General features: G+C 41.8%; 1 protein-coding gene across 3 annotated transcripts in view; it reads right to left on the bottom strand.

The window, feature by feature from the left end:
- Positions 1-26,228, bottom strand: part of LOC137880083 (protein turtle homolog B-like) — a 147,682-nt gene that overhangs the window by 63,121 nt on the left and 58,333 nt on the right. For all 3 annotated transcript variants that reach the window (XM_068721181.1, XM_068721182.1, XM_068721183.1), the window contains exons 3-6: positions 23,680-23,826; positions 12,834-12,985; positions 10,020-10,137; positions 1,922-2,063 (exon numbers count right to left, since the gene is read on the bottom strand). In XM_068721181.1, coding sequence (XP_068577282.1) covers positions 1,922-2,063; positions 10,020-10,137; positions 12,834-12,985; positions 23,680-23,826 — 559 coding nt within the window. The remainder of the gene's footprint in view (positions 1-1,921; positions 2,064-10,019; positions 10,138-12,833; positions 12,986-23,679; positions 23,827-26,228) is intronic.

Below are 26,228 nucleotides of genomic sequence, written 5' to 3'. Positions count from 1 at the left end.
ATTCTAAAGAGTATGTGCTATGGGGCAATAAATAAACATGGGGAATGCATTTACAGTCTGTGTTTTACAGCTACCTTTGTAGCCAGTAGACTTACAGTTCCTCTGGAATCAACTGTCCTGCTGTGTACCATGAATCAAGCTGTGTGAAGAATACCATTTATATGAAACCGGAGCTTTACAGCCACTGGGATATGATCACAAAAGGGCAGGAAAATGTGTCACGTTGTGTAGCAGCCTTGCATCGTACATCAGTGACAGTATATATTTTAATCTAATTTTAGGAAAACTGTAATAGTATAAAGAACACACCACCATATGCATAAAATCTGAGAAAAGGGCCATTGTCTGCCACAAATGCTTTTGAGAATCAACACAGTATCACAAAACATAATATTGCAATGCTAAAGTGTAGAACTATTTTCTTTCCCCTGATATTTGTGACACTCAAAGAAAGAATACTGCTCAAGTATACAAACGTGCTAAGTGAGCGGCATCAGTTGTTATTAAGACTAACCGAGCGTGGATGTACAATGTCAACCAAACTACTGCGATATTTGCAGGAGAGTATTCACGACCAAGGAGGGATCAAATTCCTGCTGAAATATTATTCTACACTGCATCATGTTAAAGTTGCAAAACTTGCTGCATTTTTGATAAGCACCAGCGCTCCGCCTTAGCCACCAGAACCGTTAAGAGTTTGTGACCTGCTGCAGTGCAGCGACCATTTCGCCTTCAGGTATTGCTAAATGCATCAGTCTGCCGTTCATTTAGTTGATATATGCTGAATGATGAAATAGATTTCATATAATTTCCACTGTGTTGTTTTCAACTCCCTTGAAAATTATTTTACAATTTTCAAAGTGTAAACATTCTGCTTTTTGAAATAAAATTACACTATTTTCTTTAAAGACCATTTGCTATTTTGTCATAATTTAATATTTTAGCTGGCATGAAATGGACAGACCAGTAAAAGAAGAGAAAACTCCCCCTTTGTTCGGCTATTTTACACCAATGCATGAGAGCTGGGTTCCTCCCTGTCTGCTCAGTCTCCTTAAAAAACAGTGCGTTGAAGCAGACGTTGATGCAATATGATGCATTGTGAATGTGCATCACAAAACTAACTTTACTTCAAGCTTTGGTGGCTGTGGGGCAATTTCTGGGTGAGCAGAATGGACAAGTGCATTGTGTCTGTCTGAACAGCTTCCACGAGCTAACAGTAGAAATGTCATCATCGCTCGTGGCAATGGAGGGAGATGTGCCAACTGACGGACATTTCAAGAGATCCCTCACAAAAGATGAGTGATACACTTTTCTTTTCATTAGAAACATGAAGGGAGTACTCAAAGTTTGCCTTCTAGGTTTCGGAGCCTCCGTGTTATTTATCCATTCAGGACATCGTGATTGGTTGATCCCTTTATTCACAATGTCTGTAAAGGCCTTTAGACATGAGACCCACATGTTAAATTATTTAAAAATGACTTACAGAGTGAATGTCTGAAAGGAGCTTTTACTGTATTCCTTAAGCGCATGGGACATTTCGATTTAAAGGAAGAAAATATGTTTTTTTTGCATTATTGTTAATAGGTGCACATCTAAAAAGGTATTTTTCATTACATTTCTACTTTAAGGAATCAGTTAACACTTTTTTTACACTTTAGTTAAAGTAGATGCATATTTAGTCAGCTAAATAACTACTAATCACAGAGGGCATGTTTCTGTCTGCACACTGTTCGCCTAATCATCAGTTTAAAGGTATTTGGTTATGTTTTTGAAAAAGGACTTTAAAGTTATATCATTCCTCTCTAGTGAATATCCACCACAAAAACACCATCATAACACAGGACTCTTGACGGCGGTCAACAGTAGGGACAGACGAGTGAGGTGATATGGGAGACAATAAAAAAACCGATCATAACTTTACTTCTTGAAGAAGACGTTGTCCTCCTCCCAGAACCAGGTGTAGGTCAGGTTGCGGGGGTAGGCCTCCGCCTGGCAGGTGAAGAAGGCGTCCTGCGAGATGTTCACTGTGATGTTCTCTGGTGGCGATACAATGAATGGAGGTCCTGGAGGAGAAAAAAACACAGAAACAGTCTTGATAAACATATGTTGAGGCTAAAAGGCTCCAAATGAGGCTAAAATAGAGGACACGCCATCATATCATTGAGGTACAACCAGGTGGCAACCTCCGGTTCTGCTGTTGTTCATTGGTTGTGAAAAAAACAACATGGCGACGGACGTAATTCAAGATGGTGCTAAGAAGTCACTACGTCCACTTCTTACATACAGTCTATAGGTACAATGCATGTGCTGTAAAATCTAGCCTGCAGTATTGCATCAAACTCTATTTCATTTGAAAATAAAGACCGGTTTCAGTCTTCCTTTAATAGCATGGTTTGGCTCCTGGTAGTGCTGCTTGCAGTGCTGTCGAGAATCGCTCATTGCTTGTGAGTGACGAAGAGTTTGGGTGTAACGTTAAAACATCCAGAATCCAGCAGCAAAAGTCAATTGCAGTCAATGAGCCGTAGCCGGTAAAGGCCTGCTGCGATGACGCGCTCGACTCAGTCCGCAGAGTAATATCAAATGTTTCGCGAGTCCAAATGACACCAACTTCGACGCTGCACGTCTTTGGGTCCCCAGCGATACACCCGTCAAGTGTGAAGTAGATCAGGTGAACGGTTCTTGAGATATGCGAAGGACACACAGACAGACATACAAAGATTTCTTGCTTTAAAGTTAGGAAGCAGGGCTGTCACTTTTTGTTCAAAATTCAAACTACTATTCAAACAAGAGTAAAATATCAGATATTCAATCTTTAATCATTGTTTCAAATTCAAAATTCTCAGTGTACAAGCCCAACGTGTCAACAGTTTGTTCTTAAACCAGAGCTATGCTAAAACATGAGACATAAGTAGCATGAAGCTGACTGCACCGTCAACATGGGGAACACGGGTCAGTGCGACATCCACGAGGACGTGACACCGATACGACTTCCCTCAGTGGGAACTTCCTACTCAGCCACGTCACACCCACCTCACGGTAATTAGTTAACAGCTGGCAAGGGTCGTCGTGGGGTATTTATGGCCATGTGCACATGCTGTGAAGACACACAGGGATTAACACCGGTGCATCCACTCTGTGTCAGACCCCAGAGCCACATCACATACTTATTCTGCACTCAGTAAAGGATTATGAGAATCTATTGAGTGATCCTTGCTGGGCCAGATGGATCATCCTCTTTGCATGCATGGATATATATTTGATTTGCAGTCATTTCCTGACATTATACACCCATAAGTGTGCAGAGTTTGGTCAACCTATTCTACCTTATACGAGAGCATCATAAATCCCCCGTTTGAACTCGATGAATGCCACCTGTTTGTGAGCAGGTACAGTTGTTGGCTGGCTACCTTTTTGATCTGAAAAGAGAAAATATGAAAACTGCCAAGCTGCCAACGACATCAGAGCGCCGTGCTGTCACAGAAACAAAGAGGGATTGGCTTGACGATAAGTTTGACACTTGACACTTGGATGAGAGAAGGTCAAGGGGAACTGACACTAACAGATGATCATACAGGGGGTGTTGTTAGACTGGTGAAAGGGAGGATGTTCCTCTGAACAGGGACTTGTATAAAGACAGCTGTTGGAGTGTGACAATTTGCCACAATATGGAAGCTCTCATCAAACTGCCATGCCGTAATGAGGATATGGGGAACATTTGATTTGCATGAAGATTAGTTTCCTGGTTTTTTAATAGTTTTTAGGAACATTTTAAACCACACAAAGTAACTCAGATAAAGGCATTAGAATTCTTTCTCCATTCCTGCTGCAGAGAAAGATGGACTTCTCTACGTAACTAAAGCGACAGGTCTGGGACACTCTGGAATTTGGTTTGTGATTAGGGCCAAAAGTTGTCTTGAATCAATGCCAATTAGGAGCAAATGTATCAGTTGTTCTTGCCAGAGGTCCAATGTCTAAAGTGCACACACCAACACCAAAGAACGATTTTTGGTGACTAGATTGTCTGGCAGGTTGCCACGGGTCATGGTTGCAACTGGATCGTGGTCACGCTCATTGTCGCGGTTCTGCTTGAAGCCAACTGCTACTGTTGTTATAATTGGTGATATCAATATTATCTGTATAGTTGCTATGGTTATTATTATGCATGAGCATCTCTGTGCCTCTCTCTGGCCGCCGAGCCTCAACCTGCTCTGTGTGAAAAGCTTATGGAGTGTACTTCTGTTGTGATTTGGCGCTATATAAATATAATTGACTTGGCTTGACTAGAAGAGATAAGGCACTGAACACTAGGGCTATTTTTTCTTTCAAATATTACAAAACTCTTAAAATGATACCGATACCAGTTGAGTTGTCAAACCAATGGGTGACTGGAAGCATTCAGTTGGGTAAAATACCACCACCACTCATATTTTCATCACACACCCCCGTCGTGTAGAGCCATACTTTTGAACATGTTGACTTCACCACACTACAGACCGTATGGGTTGTAGCTGCTGCGGCCAATCAAACGTTGCATTAAATCGAACAACAGTTGCTGTGATTGGCTGCAAGCAAAGTTCTACAAACATTTTGTTTTCTAGATTTAGGTACAAAAAGGATCGATTGCAGGTATTGTTTGACTGGAGAAGTTTCAATACTTCAAGGTACTACGTTATTTCGGCTGATACCGTAAAGGTATTGAGTACCAACACCCAGCCTTACTGACTCATTTAATCATTTCTATATCAGTTTAAAACAGTTTTGTGAAAGAATATTATTGTATAAATACAAAATATATTTAATGGAAATCATCATTGGTACGCAATATGACCCAATATGATCTATAGCAAATGCAGAGTTCTCTTAGAAAGTGTGCTTTGCTCTGTATCTTCAGTATAGTTCCAAGACACGATACAAACAGCATCTCCTCCTCCAATTAGGACAACTACCAGGAACTGTAGACAGAGCGGTACCTTGTCGGAACCTTTCTTTCTGTCATTCCTGTCATGAGAAACCCCTCAATACCAATCCCTGAATAGTACCCCGACTGTCAGAAATAAATAGGAGCAGCCTGCTTCAACGTTCAGCTGTGAGACAGCGTTTATGAGAGGCTGGTTTACAATAACCTTTGAACACTTTCTCCTGACGACCGATGTACGCATACACACACACACACACACACACACACACACACACACACGCATTTATCCTTATATTCCACAATTTGTTCATAACTGGTCCACACAAGGATAAACCCAACACAAACACAAACACACACACACTGATACACACACACACAGCTGTGTTTAGCCACTGTTGCAACTATAAACTGCTAGTCCCATATGTTAATACTGATCGGTAGCCCACGGCCTGATCCTTTAACAGGCACAGCATTTCCATCTGCCAGCCCCTTAGCAGAACAAGCAGGACTAGAGCTGTGTTGGATGACGGTTTTGTTGGTGTTTGAGCGTGCATGCGTGTGTGTGTGTGTGTGTGTGTGTGTGTGTGTGTGTGTGTGTGTGTGTGTGTGTGTGTGTGTGTGTGTGTGTGCGCCAACCCGCCCTATTTGGAACCTGCTGAGTGCTGGAGATTTGTTGGCACTGTAGTCTCTTAGCTGATCTGCTGCTCACTGGCTTTCCAGGAGGGCCTCTGTTAATCCGTCTCTTCTGTAAATTATACAGGACAGGGTCAGACGAGTGCTCCGGCTCTGCACTGCCTTTGGTGCTCAGGCGTCAAAGCAAATACGCGACCTCTGTGAACACGTTCGCCGTCTGCTCTCTGACGAATGAGAGCGACCAACACAAAAAACACAGACACTACTTTTGTCCAGCACCGAGCTGATGAACGCGAGCTCATATTCATACTTACATCACAGAGCAACTCATCCTTCATAACCCTAATAGTTTGTTTTTTTATTGTAGCATAAAGGCTAGCTTGCATTTTATTTTGCAACCCTGTGTTGTAGAATCAATGAACCTTGAACATTCACGCCAAGCTAATAAACAGGACTGTATTTGCCTTTTGTAAAGAGACACATAGTTGCAACAGTTGTGAGCTTTTCTATCTATCTCTCTGTGCATAGTGTAAGCAATTGTTTCAAAAGTAACTTACGCATTCACAAAGCTGTTCCTCTTCTTCATCTACGTATAGCGAGAGGAAGTAACTGCCAGCACTGCAGCTTTGCTGTGATCACTTATAAGTCATTTGCATGATTGGTCATTAATATAATATGTAGTGTATGACTGCACGATTTCGTCCAAATGATAATCACATTTATTTTTGATCAATATTGATTTTTATTGCACTTTCACGTTTAAATGAACAGGGCACTGCTTTCACGTCAATGTGGTTCTTCATTCCTGCTAACGTACAAGTCTTTTTTATCAAATTAAGACTCGCAATAAGATTCTTCTTTACCCGAATTCAGAGCATTTCAGTTTTGCCTGTAAAATGTACAGTATATTACTTTTTTACTCTGGACTGTAGCTGTAACATTCAGTAAGGCTTTTCACAGGCTGCTGCTGTGAGGTGTGCACATAGCGGCATGACGGAAGCCAAAAAACATCTGGATCGCCCCCTGGTGGCTGGCTGTTGGTTGAGGAAGCGCTTGATTTGGTATGCAGCAGCGGCTTCTATGAGCGAAGCACGCATTTTAAACATCAATATCGCTGTCAATCATGTTCATTTAATTGTGGGAGGCCAAAATCGTGATCGCGATTGTTATTTGAATTGTGGTGCTCTGATGGGGTGATTTGTTTATCGCTCTGGATTAAAAAGTAGATCCGGTGACACAAGGATTATTTGTCAGAGTGCTCAACTAATGATACTTATGTTTGAATGTCATTAAACTGATGCAAGTCTTCTGATGGTAGGGAGTAAACCGTGCTGTTTATTCTGGCACCATGTTGGCAAAAACGTTGGTGACATGTTAAATCAATGAGCAATATTAAGGTAAGCAAAAACAATCACGGTCATGTCCATATATCATAAGATAAGTTGATAATGTAAAAAATGATGGTGGTCATGTCCATATGTTGTACAATAAGTAAATGAGCAGATGGATGTGAAACAAACACTGCACATCATTCTGCACAGTGAAGGTCAAACACCACAGTGAAGGAACTATAAGCAGAAGTCGTTCAGCATAATTCTCTGGTTTGGCAGAGCATTATATGGCCGACAGCCAGCTTACGGTCTCATAGTCCCCTCTTGCTTAGTCCTTTTTCTGGTGTCTAACTGGCATTTGTTATGAAGTGAGCATGTCTTTTGCTACTTTGTTGAATTTCCACAAGAATGATAGGGATCAATGTGGTGAAAAACTCAGTGAAAATGTTTCAGTTTAGAAATCAAGCTTCAATTCCCCCTCAGTTCAGAAGAGGTCGTGATCACTCAGCTGTGTTGATCTGGGGCAGCAATCTTTAAATGAGATGACCTGGAATGCCATGTTTGCTGCTTTTTCATTTATCCTCTTTGGTGAGGCGTATCAAATCTATGGTCGCCACACAGACACACATTTGATACTGTGTTTGCTTTCAATTTCTGCAGAAAAAAATGTGACTGAGCAGCAATCTGTGCATGATGTTGCAGGTTGCAGACAATAAATGATTAATCTGCTAAATGTGTCTTGATTTTGTGACGAAGCGTGGACGGATACAGACAGATTGTTATAGTTAGAGAAGCTGACATTTCACTTAGAGCTGCAGGCGTGAAACACTCTCATCCTCTGATTCTCTTTACTCCATAGGCCTCTATGAATAATAAACTGCTCAAATGTATGAATACAATTGTTAAGCAATCAAGTCTTAAATGTTGCTGCTGTAGAATGCAGCTGTTAGCCGCCCCAAACTAATTTCAGTCCCAGTCTAGTCCCACTCCTAAACATACTGCTGCATCATACACTATTTAAATTCTACTCAGCCTGTTGTGTTCGCACGGATGTGATAGCACGCTTGGGGGATCAGCGAGCTGATATCACAAAGGTTGTGACTGTTTTACACCAGCAGGGAAGGGATGTATTTAGCTTTAATCAACAGAAGTCAAACTTTCACTTTGTACTGTTTACTTTATCGTTTAGCTCAAGGACCAGCAATGCTAGTGTGCTGTCAGCTGGTCTACGTCCTCTGTCGCCACCACGAGGTTGATTTGATTTGTTTTGAGGGAATGTCTCGACATTGCCAGAGGTTTGGTACGGATGTTCAAGTTATATATACATTTATTAAACAAGTAACTATGTGTAACTATTGCTGCATTTCCACTGCGTGGTAAGGCACGGCTCCACTCAATTTGACTGGCAATTTTTGTGGTTTTCGGTTGGGGATAGTACCTGGTAGTACCTTTTTTTGTTTTTTTTGTTCCAAGCTTGCTGAGCTGATACAAGAGGGTGGAGCTAAAACTTTGCAGTCCGCTGACTGGTGAGAGAGAATTGTTCATAATATGGTACGGCAATATGGTGCGTCACACCATAGGCATACTAATTGCTATCTGGCTGTCTTAATATGATCTTTTGTATCAGCTTTTCCACTGTGCGCAACTAAAATTGTACTCTTGCAGTGTGTGCAGAACGCTGCATCTTCATTACAAGGTACTTTATGAAGGAAGGATTTAGGATTTAGCTCTTTAAAAAGGCCGACTTTGACTGCGCCCTAAATCATATACTATGCACTACATACTCAATATGTGTACTGTCGTTCGACATCATTTCGTGAGAATAAACCATCTTGTCCGACACACTGAACTGTAATTATCACGTCACTTCCTGGGTCGGCGATGCACTTCGCTGTGTTATCACTAGCGCCCCCTACTGGCCGGGGGCCGGTTAAGAGTGATGAGTGAGGAATCAACAGGCAGTGGTCGCGAGATTCTCCTGGCGGAGATAAAAAAAGAACAACTGTGGATTGAGGGCTCACATAGTTTCTGTTGTTATGGATCAATATCATATCATGTTTTCAGTTCTTGTTGGTGCACAGGTCTGGTAGCGTGCTGCGTACTTTATCGATTAGTCTGTGCTTGATAATAGTAAACCCAGATATCTGTTCCATCTTTCTTGATTATAGAAACAAATATTTTCTATTTTCTCTTTATACTTCTACTCTTACGAAACCAATCTCTCTCTCTTACGACTATCTCCCTCTTCCTCTTCCCCTAGCTGCTCTGCTCTCTTTAACAGTACCGACAGTGGGGTTATTCTGTTGCACAAAATGTACCCAGATACATTAAACTGAATGCAAATTCACAGTAAAAACAGTAATAATGAAATAACTGTAGAAGCCTAAATGCAGATATTGTCTATGTAAAGTCAAGGCAACAATTGTAATCATGTTTTGCATTCTGTACAGTGGCATTTGGAGTGTTGTGTACTATACTTGACTTTTCCTCATAGAAGCCACCTTTCTCTCCTCTATGCACATTAATCTGGTCAGATCCCTGAATTGAATAAGCTGGTGGATAGTTGTGCGCACACAGTTCATCAGGCTTTATCATAAGTCAGGTCAGATTGACGTGTAGTTAGTTTCAGTGTGTGACTTGGTGACAGCTGATAGAGTTTGGAAAATGCCTCACATTGTTAGACTGATAATTTTTCGGAGAAAAAAAAATGTTTGTGATAACTAAGTAAGGCTTTGCTCCCATGAATTTCGTAATTAGTTTTTTCGTGTTTATTACTGGAGCATTCGTGGCATCTGAAAAAATACACTCAATATCGGAAAAAGGTGCAGCGGCCCTCGGACCAAACGCCACCAAACTGCCGCAGGGAGGAGAGGAAGGAGAGGCAGGAAAGGCAGGAGAGGAAGGAGAACCGAGATGGAAGCTAAGCTAACCAAGCTACTCCACTACCTAGCCTGCTCCTGGCTGTGTGATGTCCGGTCGATGGATGAAGGCGGACTCTGTGTTTACATCGTGATGCTTGGTGCTCAAACAGTCAATTTGTGTTCACGATGTGTTAATCAAAAGATGTGTGTGACATGTATACATGTATGAATATTTTGCACTTCTAAGGGCACAGCAACACGGACACATGTGCCTACCTTGCACTAGCAGCCGCGTGGTGTGAATGACCTCTCCCTGGGGGCTGAAGGCTCGACACGTGTAGGCCCCACGGTCCTCCCTGGTGATGGATAGCACTGTCAGACTCCCATCAGACACCTGAACACACACACACACACACACACACACACACACACACACACACACACACACACACACACACATAGACATTTAACTACTGTTAAGGTGGACCGTCGGTTACAAAAGGGCTTAAACTTTGGTCTCCAAACAAAGAATGTTATTTTTATCCAGTGAGTCACTGTGTGTTTACACATACAGAAAACACACACACACACACACACACAGTTTTGAGTCCAAAATAAAGTTTTAAAAAGTATATGAAAATATAGGAATACACTGATAAAGGACAAAGCATACAGTAACTTTAGGCATCAGACTCAGAGGGAGCTTTTACTACACACTGTCACCCACAGGGCCCAGTTGTGAGGCAGTGAAACATTGCGTATGGCAGATCTTGGTGATGGTTGGCAGTTTTACTTCTTATTTCATTGGGCGGATAAAAGCAGTTTGGTGGGGCTTGTGATTTGGACTACGTTTTGTGTGAGCAGTTTAGCTTAAAGAGGAACTCCACTGCTTTTACATCATAGCATTGTTTTAAGACGGACATGGAAACAAGTGTGAACATGTAGTTATTAGCTGACTAACTTTTCTGGCATTTTTTTGCAGAAGATTGAAAAAAAACATTGACATCAAATGGTTATTCAGATTACAGCATTGCCTAAATCTTCAGTCAGTATAGAGCACATCTCCATGTTAGTCAATCAGTCTATAGAAGTATACAGTGCATTCTAGCTGCTGCCTGCGACTGATACATAACTCTGCTGTGAACAAAGTTTAAATAATTGATCTAATGTGGGGGAGTCATTTCCATTCTTACACGCAGCACTCAATGCTCAATACTATACAGCTTGAACATAAAGGCTTCTTTCTTCTCATTAAACACAAATTCTAAAACTAAAACCAAACTCTGTCATAGTGAGAGCAAATATAAAAATCCCAATTGCGATGGCAATGTATTCACTGAGCTGCTACTCTTACAGAAAAATCCCACAAGGATCATATTCATTAATAGATTGAAGAATTCTCCAGGAGAGTCGACCTCTCCTCTTGTGTCTGTCTCTCCCTTGTGTGCGTCGAGGATGTCCTTGTCATTTGGTCCCTCTGTGTGAATGAGGTGCTTGAGTTTTGCCTCTTGTGTGTTTGTGTCGTTCATCCTCCTCCAGGTTCTTCATGGTGAAGACAGGTCAGGGGTCTCAGGTCCTATCTGCTCGGCAGCTCCTGGAAGTTGCTTGACATCCAGCCAGACATCTATTTCCTGTCTGGGATCCCTCCTCTGTTGCTCCTCCCAAGTTTTCTGCCAGTTTTTCATTATCAGAGGGTGTTGTATGATGTAAAGACTTGTGATATTGATATAAATCAACCACGTCAGAAGTAGGGTAATTGTCTTAGACGTCTATAAAATCTGACTTTAAGTCCGGTGAATGTTATGAAACAGCCACGGTTAAGGTTTCAACATGTGGTTAGCATTGTGAAACTGTGTAGGTTAAGTTTAGGCAAAAAACTCCCTGGGTAGGGCTAGAACAAAACATTAAGGTTTGGCTGAATATAAGTATGCTCATAACGTAATTTAAGCTACGCTCGTAACGTAATGTGACTCAGCAAGACTACATGAATCTGCATAGTTTGTGTCCAACCCGAGCCCGAACTACAGCAGTAGCTTTGAGCCCATGTTTGATTAAAACCTAGATATCCGCTAAAAAATAAAAAATGTATTACAAGCAAAAGTCTTTTCAATATGGTAACAGACCTTTGTGGCACGATCTTCAACATAAACCTTCTCCTTGACTGCCCCATTAAAACAGATGAGCCTTCCTTTGTGTTTTTTTGCCCGCAGTAAGAACGTTGATTTTGAAAGGCTCAACGCCAACAAATATGGAGTGACGCAGAAAATTTCATGAGATAAAAACATGTCGTGAATTTTGGAAATGTTACATATATCTTCTTTAAATTATTGTTGACTTTTTGACTAAACAATACCCTGGAGTTATTGGGAATGTTTGGCTCACACAAAATGGAAACAATCCTATGCAGCTACCACAGCAATCTATCTAAAAATAGTATGAAACTAATAATATTAGTGTAGCCTGATCTTTTTGTTAAACTGTGCAGAAATACCGTGTTTAAACAGAATGAATACTTCTGCAAAAAGAGGTTAATGTCAATGATAAGAATGAAGCTTGATTGAAAGATGGGGAATTTGGAAAAATTACAGCCTGGCCTGGCCCAAACCCTGCTGGTTGGTTAAGGCCCAATCGGGTTTGGGTAGAGAATCAAAGCTCTAGTTCAAAGCCCGGTGGGTAGGTATCAAGACGCAGAGGTCCACTGCCAAATCATCCATTTTTGACACCCTGGGAGTGAGACCAGGTTCCTGGAAGAATGTTCACTTTGTCATTTCAGATGCTCTGCTCTTAGTGATGGGTTTGGCTCTTTAATTCTGCTGGGAGGTGAAGGTCATGAGAGGCTGAGCACAGCCGGCTTGAGAGTGCCCAGGAGAAAAAAATCTAGTAAAAAATTCAACACATAATCCAGGTGAACCAAGCATGCAACAAGTTTGTTTTACCAGATGTGTAAATCCTGCGTCTTTTTGCCCACGTCTTTAAAATGAATGAGGAGGCTGCCTCTTTACACACAGCACCATTGTCAGTCTGCATGCAACCTTAGAGGAGCAACACGATCAGTAATCAGAGACTTAAAGACAATATGTAGCTGTATACCTTATACTTGGCACTGCTGACCATGAGGCTGCCTTCCCGCAGCCAGCTGACTGAGGGCTTGGGGTTGCCGAAGGCCGTGCAGGTCAAAGTGATGCTGCCCCCCTCCTTGGCCTCTACATACTGAGGTGGCGTAATCGTGAACGTGGGAGGAGCTGAGGAGTCAGAGGACGGGGAGAAAAAGAATAAACAAGGATGGGTTAAACATGTTTCAAAAGGATAAAGCACAGATAGCAAAAGGACCAAAAGTTAGAGACTTCCTTCTGTAGACACCTTCTTTTGACCCAATATAAACTGTTGCATACTGTTAGCAGCATTAAACCGCATTCATCAGACGATGACAACTCTAGCGATATGTTCACACTATGAAAGACAAAGCTACAATGTTCTTATGAGTTCAAAACCTTCAGGGACTTTCTTGCACTCTCTTGTTTATTGTTAAGCGTTCGCTGCAAGCATAATGCACAGTGAGTGAGCAGTGCATCCTAAAGCACCGGGCAAAGCTCCACAGATGAAGACAAACTGCAGTAGTAGATAAATGTTGCCATATATATTAACAGACACAACATAATGTGTTTACAACGTTTTTACTAACACATTCTGGTATGTGATGGTTGCCAGGAGGCTGTGAAGGAGACTGACCAACTGTCAGAAGTTTGTGTCTTGATGAGCAAGTATGGCAATGTGGGGTAAAAAACAGCCTCCTTTAAAGTTTAACAGGTTTTTATTACATTAGTTTCATGACTTGCATAACAGTTAAGTATAATAATAGTAATAAATAGTGGTGTAAGGGACCACTGTCAATTCGCCCTCACGACTCAGCACGTGTGTGAACCGTGGATTAATCACACAGTTTAATGTTAACCATCACAGTGTGAAATAAAGTTTTGCTGACGATCGTTATCTGCCAGTATTGAGTAAAATATGCAACATCAGGATTTATGCTTCTCTAGTCGCCAATATCTGATAATGTTACATGGTAAACAACCAATCCGTGTTTAAATTGACAGGAGAGCTAGTAACATTAGCAGCACCGCTAAAGGCCAACGAAGGAAGGTTCTGTTCAGTTACATTATGATGCGTTCAGGATCTGTTGAGTGAAAATAAGTATTGGGCAAAGGTAAATTATAACGTCATGATGTGTTCACATGCAATCTCGTAAAATGCAGTGTTTGTGAGAAATGTGAATAAATCCAGTTGTTTGAAGGAGCTGTTTTCACATAAATATATATTAGAGATGAATTATGACCTGTTTAACGTCCTCACACTAGCTCTAAACAGGTTATAATACATTATTAAAACTACAAGATTTCTTTTAATCCATAAAAATACAATCTTTTATTTCCTTATTTGAATTGTGTGTTATTGTGAAGAAAAAAGAACAGTATAAATAACTATAACAATGTAAAAGGATAACATTTTGAATTTTTTATGATTTACACTGACTTCAGACCGGTTGAAATGATTTTTGGGACGGTGGTTGAATTAAGTCTTTACAAGTATGTTGCTAATTGACAGCAGAAATCAAGGAGCCAAGTGTTCATAATAGCAGGAGACTGGCTAACCTAACAGCTGACCAAGAGACCACTCTATAATGCAATGCATGTAAACCTTTGCCTTTGCTATCTGGTTGGTTGCACAAGTCTCAGGGTTCACAATTTTGGATTTGTACCAGCAGAAAAATACGAGGCGATGGATACCAGGTAGCAATAAAATGCTTCTCGCGAGAGCTGAGGAATGAACAACTTTTGCTGAACAGTGTCCATTTATAATCAGACTTCATTTTCTTTGCATAAATTGAACACATACAGTATAGTGAAGGTTGACAAATGAGTGTGTCATAATATCAAATGACCCATTTGAGCTAGATAAGCTGCAAAAAGAAATCTCCTTGCCTATCAGGGCTTTGACACTCGAATCAAGTGTGCTTCTTTAGTGCTGATGTCCAGGCATGCTGCATTTTGTAAAAACATTTTTCAGAATCCTCTTTAGCTCAGAGGCCTTCTAGATTATGAGGACGGATGATCACACAAGACAGTTGGCACGTCTTCCTATCAAATATACTTAAGCTGTATATTCCCTGTTCAACCTGAACTAACCCCCAGTCAACGCATGGCAATATCATTGTCAGTGATTTGATGCAGATTTTGTTTGGTCATAATTCCTGTTTTAATATTCTCAATCTAATCACCTTAGGACCGAAGCTGATCTGCTTACGCGTGTAATCCACGAGCCTCTCAATGGCTAACATGTCATTCTATCTGCAGTCATAAACCAGGCCATAGTGCTAATTCCAACGCCACATGCTTCGCCACACCACAGAGGTGGTGACCGTGACGACACTCGCACTGTGCAACTCCTTAAGAGACATTTATTTCTGTCTATTTATTTTGAGCAAAAGTAAGAGAACAGCAAGTGTGTTGGAACTTATTCTTCCATTATCTGCAATAGATGAAGGTATTTCATCAAAGACTGGCGTGCAAATATATGCAAACAATGAATATGATTGTATCACTATATAATACTAGAAATAGTTACATAATGGACAATAGCAGCAGAGATATATGATATGTATTAATATTACAATAAAATTGTATTCCAGAAGATATCTGCCATATTCTAATGTGGTAATATAGATATTATGATATTGTTTGAATTGTGTTTTTTCTTTTTTTTTTTTCAGTATTTCAGATCATTCACTTGCTATAGTTACATCTATGTCATCATGTGAACTGCAGTAGTGAGCAGGTGCTATTTATAAAACTCTCCTCTGTGGTGCATTCAAGGGCACTTTGGCTCCCAATAATTGATAGCCAGCTTTGCCAAAGCATTGCATTCAGAAACCATGTGTATTTTTCGGTTTTGGTGAGCGAGAAAAGCCTTTGTTCAGAGCAAATTGTTTGAATTACGTGATGGAATGCCATTTCCAAACAAATTTAAACTCTTACTAATACTGTACATTTCAGTGCAGCGTAATTAATATAAACCGGTGGAAGTAATGCAAAATATAGTGTTATATGTAGCATGACTGATGAGTGAAATGCGAGGAGGAGTGATCTGGGAGTTTGCCATGCTTGATGATACTGTCCTGTCAAAATCTGCAGGTAATGAGATGTGATTCATAAATCTACCATGACAGTGATCACCATCATGAGGTCCATATACCATTGACCTTTACTGAGCAGTGGCATATGTGACAGGCGATAACATGTTCAGAGCCAACTGTGCTCCACTGCAGGGACTGGCATGGAGGAAGTTTGTGTCGGGTGTGTGCACACTCAAATGTCAATACAAGACGTTTCTGTAGCCGTCACAGCGCTCACAACAACAATACGCATCTCACACAGACATTGTGCATTTCTGCTTGGGTCGACACCATCTGGTCGGTTGGTTGGGCGATATGCTCTTGTCCGACCAAATTCTCATTGGTCAGTTCTGTCCTAGTCCAGTCTTCAGTCCTGATAATAGTGCTACTATACTGCATAAAGTTGGCAGTTTGCGGGTCGGGATCGGTTGATTAATGTATCGGCTGACATATCCGGTCGGCTAGGTGCGGTGGATATTTAAAAAACCCTGATTTAGATTACCAATCATTTTATTTGGGCAAAAAGCTTTTTATGTTTATTTATAATTAATTCAAGCAACCATGTAGAGTGCACTCAGTGCACTGTGGCTATTTAGTCAATCATGCAGAATTCTTTTTTTTTTTTGTCCCATCAACCAATCGATTGGTTGAACAGTAGAACTTCAGTTGACAAAGATTTTCTTCAAACCCCCGTTTCTTTAAACCACGGCTAAGTAAAATGTCACCGTTTAACCAAAAAACAGTCTGCTCTTCTTTTTCTTTTCTGGATTTTGTGCATATCAAGAGAAAGTAGTACAACGAGCAAGTGTAGTCCACTTAGAATGGGTGAGAGTGGTGGTGGATGGGTAAAAAAAGACACCTAGGAGACTGCTGTTTGTGTCCCGTGTGAAAATAACTATCTCTCCACTTGTTACGTTACGTTATTATTTCAACACATACATGGTGTTTTTACTAGCCTTAACCAAGTAGTTTTGTTGCCTAGACCTAACCAATTGTTCCACGTTAACCAAGTGCTTTTCTGCAGGCATAATGTGAAAATGGTATGAAACATAATTATGAATGTATTTCAGACATTGCTGTTTACAAAAACGTAAAAACATTGTTTCTGGCAACTGGGTTGCTTATCTACTGAGAAAGTAACAACCTTGACTTTGTGAGGTCTCTTTAATCTACAAGCTTATTGTTGTTACTGTTCAGTAATTCATATCTGATTTGTCTCTGTTGTTGCACAATGTTAGATTGGCAGATAGTAAAAGAGATGTTAGTATTCCCTTAGGCTATTTCTTAATAGGGCTGGGAATACTCACACTGAGCTGATCTGATCTGTGAACAACCACCATTCAAGTCTTGTTTTCCCACATTATAGAAAGTTAAAAGGCACTGCTGACTCGTTGGAGGTATGTTGGTTTGAACAAACCACAGTGAGAGCCGATCGTGCAGTTCCTATCTCACAGCTCACTGTGTCTGTTTCTGCTTGTATACGTCCTCCCTTCAATATTCAAAATGGATCCTCTGTCTATGTCTTGTTAGAGACAAGTTTTTAGGAAAAGCACCACTAACAACACTTGGCAAAAAGACACTCCTTATAGCTCAAGAACTTGCCTGAGAATCATTGTGTTTTTAGATTTTCTTCAGTACTAAAGTATTTCAGTGATAGTTTTCTGTACATTCATGGGTACATTACAAGCAGGACTTGCTAATGGCTAGTTCAGCTAATACAACCTCCAATCATTAGGAGGAATTAGGTAAATCACCCCTACAATCTGCACCGTTTTCGGTGGAAGTGCTTATAAAGTTTTTGGACCCTCATCCTGGTGTAAGCTGCAGAGACATTTTAAACGAGATTATCGTATAAGCATGCAAGATTTTAAAGTAAGGATTAAGGATCATTTAAGCACTGAATGTACATGTTCTGAATTCTTTTGTTGGTGCAGTTTGATGGTTTTATGTTTGTTGTAAACTTTTTTTGCTGTTTTGATTCTGTGTGTTTTTATGTGGTGCTTGTGTGAAACTTTTCTGCTGTCATTTTGGCAAGGCCCCCTTGTAAATGACTTTTATAATCTCAATGGGATTACTCTGACTAAATAAAGGTCGAAAAAAAAAAAAATCCAATGTCATATTTAAACCTCACATAGACTGTTTTACCAGACTGACACAGTAACATTAAGTACCTGTACTTCCATGTCACCACATAAGTCACCCAAATATGACACCCAAAGTGCAAGTGAGGCCAACACAATGCTTCATAATGAATATAGGGCCAATAATGGTTCTATAATATCTTAGACTAAGTGAGTTTTAATGTATTCTGAAACAAGTTCTGATTGAAGCTGCATGTAAAATCTTCTGATATTTAGAAAAAAAAGGTGGATTGACTTGTTAGACGTGCAGGGGTTTTCATTTTTCTTAATGCAGCTTTTTGTCTTGGGGGTTTGGACACTCCATTCAGGGCTGTGCTTGTTAATCTGTCAGTATATGGAATAATCAGTGGCCAAGGAGTGGGGCAAAATTAAATTTTCATCCCATTCTCCTCAATGACCTCAACCTGTGCTAAGGAAAGTGTTTCTATGTGTGTTTGAAAGTGCCAAACAGCTCATAAGAGTGAAAAACAGGGGGGGGGGGGGGGGGGGGGTAAAGTGGTAGAAAGAGGGGTAAAGATGGGGGGGGGGCTAAACAGAGAGGAAAGATGGCTGGTGTGCAGCATGCGGGCACTGCAGAGTTTTGCTGCAGAATACAGGGGATGGCAAGCGGGAGGATGTGCCAGAGCTATTTTTAAGGGGAGTGGTAGAAGACTGACCCTGGGAGATATGAACCTTGCTTTTTTGGCGTCACCTTGTGCTGGATTGGGGCCTACACTGTGAGGGAGAGAGAGGCAAACAGCGGGAGTCTAAATCATTTTAGAAGGGAGGAAAAATGAGGAAGAGTAATGCCCTGAGAGGGCAGAAAACTGGGATGCTGCCCACAGGACTGTGTGAAGCTACAGTGATCCTCTTCTTCCATCCACAAATCCACACATCAGTTTTCTAACCCGCTTAGTGGGTAAAAAACTGCATATTTGTCTCACAACAGCAGCGTCTTGAGTGCAAAAAGATTGTCTGAGCCGCGTTCTAACCCGTTGTAAAAATGCTCTACAAACACACAGCTGTGACAGCATAACAGTAGCGCTGAGTTGATTGTTACACACTGATGTTAATGAAAGACAAATTAAAGAGCTGGAAAAGTCAACAGTGTTTCCTTCCTGTTAAAATGATAGCACCCGCTACTGGTGGTTAGGGATATGGGTTGGTTCAGGTTTAGGTGGGGGGAAACACAACACCGGAACCGTCAAACAGACTATGTGGTTAACTGCTAAGAGTACAGTACGCTACCTTACGAACCACAAAGATGCTGGTGAAAGAAACAAAGAGACCGTGGAGTTTTACAATTGAGCGGCCGGGGAACCCACCGTGTCCTGTTGTTGGAGAAATACCAATCATGGTCAGTCAGAGGACCGGTCCACCAGTCTTACCACCATCCAGAGCAGACACACTACACCAGCGACCTCTGGTAAGTTAACCACGTTACTTTAGCTGGTCTGCATATTTTTATTCATAGCCTATTGTGCTCACATTACTCAAGCTATGTTTGGAAAATACATGATGGTTATAATATAACTGCAACATGGGGACAACTTTTTTTTCCCTTTCCCCTCACGTTGGGTCTTTCAGAGAGCATATGGAGGTGATTAAAACCCACCTGTACCAGCAAAGAAGAATGCCAACATTGAACGCTACTTCAACAATTGCACAATTTGATAGCGCTATATCCAGATAAATGCTAATAATCACACCAATCTTTAAGCAGGCTTTCTTTGTGCGTCTATTACATCTGTGTGTCGCTTGGCAACCGTTCTGCTGTGTTCGCTGAGGAACTACATTGCTTGGCAGAATTTGTTGTTCATGAATTATTGCATTTTTTTGTTGTTGTTGCTGTTTGTTTATTTATGAAACCTTGCCAGGTATGTGTAGTAATCGTTTTATAAAAGCAATAAGCTACAGTGATTTTACAGCAACTAAGGGGGTTTTAGGCACTTCGCAACAACGCCTCTTCCAAGCAATAACTGGTCTGGCATTCCTTCCATTCAAGCACATATCTTGCACAATAATTACATCATCCTTACAAACCCATACTCTCTCTCCCTGCTCCTCCTGTTCTCCACTCGCACTCGGCCCCGAAGGAGTTGGAGGGTGATACAAGTTCACGGGGATCCGAGCACAGGTGTCAATTTGTAGAGGAAAAGCATCAGCGCGATATAACGCTCTCACCCACAATCTGTATGCATCTCACCCGGAATCTATATGCGGCGCTTCAATGCCAACGAGGCTGACAGCTAAAGTGCTCAGAGTCATCACTGACAGCCACTGATGTTTGACGACGATAGGGAGAGAGGTGGATTGCAAATGGGGGGGTGTCTATAAATAGCAGCACTGCTGGAGCTTCATGCGGCACGGGTATGTAGCAGGGCCCTGAAACCTCGCAGACACCACCGAGGCAATTCCTAAAAAATATTAGCCACATTTTACACACGGTGCTGGATCAGTTAGTTAGGGATTCAACACACTCATGCTAATAATGCGGCAGGTGATGATAGGCACTGAGATGATGGGAGTCACAGCTTTGCCTCTGAGGGAAGTACACCGATGCTGGAAGCGCCAACTGGTTCACTGCGACTGCACACTCGACTGTATCGACGGAAACTCTGATGTGAAGCTTAGGTGGATTCATCTACTGTAGATGGCACCTCATAGATCACACTAAACCCCATCATAAGTAAGCCAAAATATTTTTCTTTTGTTCTTTTTTTTTTTACAGTTTCTTTCAGCTCTATTTCACAAGGGCTGCACCACCAATGGAGCTCCAATGGAGCTCTTAAGACTAGGCTTCATAACTTCTACAGCCACAGATCACTGGATTGTGTACATACATATGTCTACCATGGTGCAGAACACCGCTGCCAAAGCTGGACATTTTGCCTGAGGTGGGAGTTTACTCCTGCATGTGAATGACATCATCAAAACAGTGAAGCGACGGGCCCCCCCTGACCCTGCCTCTCTCCATTGAAGGAACTTTATTTCACCAAGCAAACGTCCCCAGCCTCGCTGACCTTGGCTGTGGGAGAACCGGGACATCTCTATAGCACTCAATGCAAGCCGCCTCCTGTCCTCCATGTGAACCTCGAAACGCGATGATGAAGGAGAACTCTGTGAAGGCTTTCTGGCTTGCATCATACGGGTCACCATCACTGTTGCTCAGCCAGGTGGGTGAGTGTGGTTGCCATTGCCTTTCTATTGAGTGGTCACCAACTAACCATCCATTGGCTGCAAGCATGTATGCAAAGATTATGTGCACTGATCACAAAGATGAGCCTTCTTCTTCTACTTGTTTTAATAAACTAACAGGGTGCAACCATCTTTTTTTCACTTACACAACACATACACATGTTATATGCTACTCTTTTTAGGGGGGAAAAAAGCTCTCGGTTTTATTGGTATACTGTAATTCTGCTCATATATTGACCTCCCACCCACACTGGCAGTTTTCTCACTGACATCTAGCTTCTTTTTCTTCTTCTCAGAAAAGAGCAGAAACACTAGAAACTCTGCCACAAACACAACAGTGTCTTTAATTTCACGACTATCTCCTCACTTAAGCACATTTCCTATTCAACACAAGCCTCAGGGAGGACGCAGTGATTACAGTAAGATGTACAGTTAACCCAATTTGTGTAGCCTTGTAGTGGGATCATGTTTCAAAACTGGACTTATAGTGTCAACCTGCAGTTTGTCATTTGTTGATTCTGCACGCCCAAAAAGTACTGTGTACATTAAGCATTTGGGAATATGCCTCAGTACAAAGTTTTTATTACTTCATTATTTATTACATTGACAATTATTTTTTGGTTTGACATCTCTACATACACAGACTTTGAATCATAAACTGACAACTCCAGTGTCATTTTATTCCCATGTCGGCACATCTGACCAAAGTTGGCTAGCAACCCAGTCAGCTGTGCCCTGTACAACACCACTGCTTGTCTACACAAGTGCCTCTGCTCATGTCTGCCGCGGCACCAAGACACTGAAGGACAGCAGAGGAGTGATGGACGTGGAGACAGAAAGAGAAAAGAGGCAGAGGAGGAAGCCTGAGGCCTTTAAAGCACTTCAGAGAGAGAGAGAGAGAGAGAGAGAGAGAGAGAGAGAGAGAGAGAGAAGAGGCAGGGAGAAGTCAAACAGACCAAGAGCAACCCTGATGAAACCGAGCTAATGCACCATGACCACGTGTGCGCAACCGTAGCTGGTGTGTCTGTTGCCACAGCAACCGGCGTCATCATATGCCGTCTGATTAAGCATCTCGATGAACGCTTGGGCTACCAACTGAAGGCAAGAATAGTCTGTGTTCACACTTGTGTGGGTTATTCATTTGACACTCAGGTGTTTGTGCAGTGCTCCTCTGTGGAGACGTCGTCGGTGACGGAGCATGGAAGGGAGCGCAGCGTTTTCGTCTCAGGGACAACTTTGTCGGCCTTCTAGTTCTGACAGTGAGACGCCACAAACAATAACCCATAATCAGTGCCATGATACTGTGGACTTCTCGCTGTGGGGATTTCAGCTTTGACCTTGTGCTTACCCGACAGTATCGCTACCCAAATTAAATTTGACATTCATGCTATGATTGCAGCCAACGTTTTGGTCAAGAATCTGGAAAACTGTGATGAATATTTTTCTCTTTTTTTCTTTTTTTTTACATTGACAGTAGAGACAGAGAGAGATTCAACAAAGCCCCCCGTATCTTGTTTGGTATTTTGGCCGATAAATAATCAACAGATTAATTGACCGTAAAAATATTTGTTGGTCCCTGAAGCCCTCTGAGTCCTATACTATAGAATGTCAGCTAATACCGAGTCCTACCCGATTATTCACTTAAATGTTGATTAAATATATATCTGATGAATTGGAATAAAGATGCAGCTACTCAACCTGACACAGGCCTTAGTAGCCTTTTTACAGGCTACTTGATCCAAATGCTCGAGTTCCTGGCTTCAAAATATTTCATCAACTTGAATTATTGATATTATAAATACAAACTACAACTACCGTCAAATTTTTGAGCCATTATAAAAGATAATGAGAAGACATTCCACTCTGTTGGATTTGTTTGGACCAAAGAAACAGTGACGTTTCAGAGCGGGAGTTCAGCGGCCGCAGAGAGAGAGATAACTTAAACCAGACGACACCAAGTTTAATTTTGGTTATCAAGTGACTGAATGAACAGTTTGTGATAAAAAAAACAACACAAAACAGCATTATGGAGAAATGATTAACCTTTAACATTCTTGTTATATTTTAATAGTTTTAACATTAAACTCACACTCTCTCTACACTCACTCTGTTCATGTAGGAAATCATTTCATTTGGGTCAATATTTGCTTTTATGACTGAATTACTTAATTAATTATAGATTCACACTGGCTTATTTACATTACTACAGCAGTTCATCTAAGTGTATCTTATTCAATGTCACTGTGTGTAAGGATTGGTATTAGGAGAGGCATCCCCATTGTCTGCAATACTATATGTGTGTGTGTGTTTGCATTGATTGTGCACATCTCAATAACAATATCACTAATAATCAATATACCTATAATTATATATCAGTCCACATATGTGCCGTATACATATCTGTTAGTATTGAACAGTGTGAGTAAAGCATGCTCATGGGACTCACCGTTGACGGTCAGATGCACCCAGCTGCCATTGTGGAAGGTGTCATACTGCTGCTCCAGCATCAGCACCTTACACTCATACCAGCCCTGGTCGTCTGAGCGCACATTCTCTATCCGCAGTGAGGACTTGCCGTGAAGACTGGCCCGGCCTGGACGAGAGAGACAGAGACACAGAGATGACGTGTCAGCGGAAAAAAGGAGGCGAGCGGAGAGGTGAGGAGGGACGGGTGGGTTTGAATTTAATGAGGGAAATGAAGGAGACGGGGAAGGAGCAGGTGAGAGGTGAATGGATGAGGAGTAGAGGGAACGCCGGGTGAATGTTTAAGAGAAAATCAACCTTTGAACAAGTTCTGATATAAATATAAAGGGATCACAGAGCTCAGAGAGTTGGTGTCACAGGGTGACATCGCAGTGCAGGCCTGTTTTTCTGCTGCGCGGTAAAAGTGCAACACAACATCATAGTGGGAGACTGGCTGCAGCTGCATATGCGCGCAGTGAAATCTGTCACTTAAGCTATTGTGTGCGTTTGTGGCGGTGTATTTTGGAGACGCGCCGAGGCGAGGACAGGTCGTTGCTTCCTTTGAGGAGTGGGAAGTGGCCAGCATGACAGCGGAGGAGCCTCGGGGTTACGCAGGAGCCAACAATCCGTCGGAACAGATACCGACTTGGTGAGTACAGCAGAGTCAGGAATGGCTTACTTTTACAGATCAAAAGCTGAGAGGGGGTGGGGAGGGGGGGATTGATGATGTCACTCAGGGCAATCTGGCAACTGGATCATAACAGATGGCGACTGGCAATAAAGGCTAAACAAAGGGCTTTCAGGGAGCGCGCAGTGGCTCAAAACGTCTGCGTTTTCAAAGCCCTGCTATCCTTCATTAATCCCCCCCCCCCCCCCCCCCCCCCCAGTCCGCTCCACTTCGAGGGTATTCCTGACTAATGTTTGCCCCCCTAAATCTCCTCTGCAGCATGACATGCCAGGTAAATGTATCAGCTGCAGTGGCAGCTGCCTCAGTGAGTTGAGGTAGACGGTCAAAGTGATGTTTCGTCCCTATATATATATGTGTGTGTGTGTGTGTGTGTGTGTGTGTGTGTGTGTCCTGGTTAGGCTATTTATATATCAGATTATATTTGTCCAGCTTCCAACCATGTCTGTCTTCTCTCTTGCCTGACTGGAAAGAGCTGAGAAAGACACTCCATGTTAATTAATGAGTGTGAACTATGCCTTTAGTATACAGACGTATCTATGTATCCTTCACTATCCACTGTTGTGTACATGCAATTTGATTCCACCTCCATTTCTCTTTGTCTGATGGTAAACATTGTGTACAAACTAGTGGGTATCCTTTTCTGGACTTGATGTATTTAAGGTAATGAACAAGAAATCATGCGTGAGTGTGTCTGTATAAACACGCGGTGCTGTTCGCTTACTGTGTGAAAGCATAGTGGTGCGTCATTTTCACACATGGCCCTTCGCTTTGCTGCATGCGGATTCCCCAGCATGCTGAGGAAGAATTACTCACAGACTGTACCTGGGAACATATGACCCTGGGAACATAGAACACTGGGAACATAGGTCCCTGGGAACATCGGATATTAGCAACCTAGCACACTGGGAAAAAAAGGCCCTCAAAACATAGAACCCTGGGAACAAAGCACACTGGGAACATAGGTCCTTGGGAACATCGGATACTAGCAACCTTGCACACTGGGAACAAAGGACCCTCAGAACATAGGACCCTGGGAATATAGCACACTGGGAACATAGGACCTTATGAACATAGGGCCCTGGGAACATAGGACCTTATGAACATGGGACCCTGGGAACATAGGGCCCTTAGAACATAGGCCAAAATCCAAGATGGCAGTTGCCAAAATGCCGAACACGGGGCATAAAAACCGGAGTCCAGAAACCAGCGGGTGACATCACAACATCAGCGTCTACTTCTTATATACAGGTGTATGCTTCAATACATTACATTACAGTCATTTAGCAGACGCTTTTATCCAAAGCGACTTACAATAAGTGCATTCAACATAGGTAATCAAAAGAACTACGAGTCACCAGAAGTCATAAGTACATTTCCTTATCAATATCTGATCATGAAATTAAAAAATGACTGCAGAACTAATGATGAAATTTAATTGAAGAAGAACTTGATCATTGAACATAAAATTATCTATGGCTCCATGTTTTTAGCCGAAAGTCTGTTTGTTTCATTTTTTGCAAATCTGCATCATTGAGTCTCGCTGCTTTGGCTGCGAGCAGGTCATGTTCACACTAACAGACAGCCGATTACTTCAATACTGAAGAAAACACTCTGAATGGGATGACTAGTCAAGAGCTGTTTCTACATGTATGTATGGACGTTTACACTCTATGGATATCAGAGATCCTGCCAGCAGCGTGTGTTTAATAAATGTGTGTCTGTGACGTCTGTAACAGATTGTGTCAATCTGGTGACAAGTCTGCAAGGAAAAATTAATAAACTAAAAAAACATATCAATTGTTTGAGCAGTAGGTACACCAGGATGCCCAAATGTGGTGAATTTG

The sequence above is a fragment of the Cebidichthys violaceus genome, unplaced genomic scaffold (genome assembly GCF_023349555.1).
Source record: "Cebidichthys violaceus isolate CVI_PGR_0920_01 unplaced genomic scaffold, fCebVio1.0.p SCAF_27, whole genome shotgun sequence".
Taxonomy (NCBI): domain Eukaryota; kingdom Metazoa; phylum Chordata; class Actinopteri; order Perciformes; family Stichaeidae; genus Cebidichthys; species Cebidichthys violaceus.
This window is presented reverse-complemented; position numbering and strand designations above follow the sequence as displayed.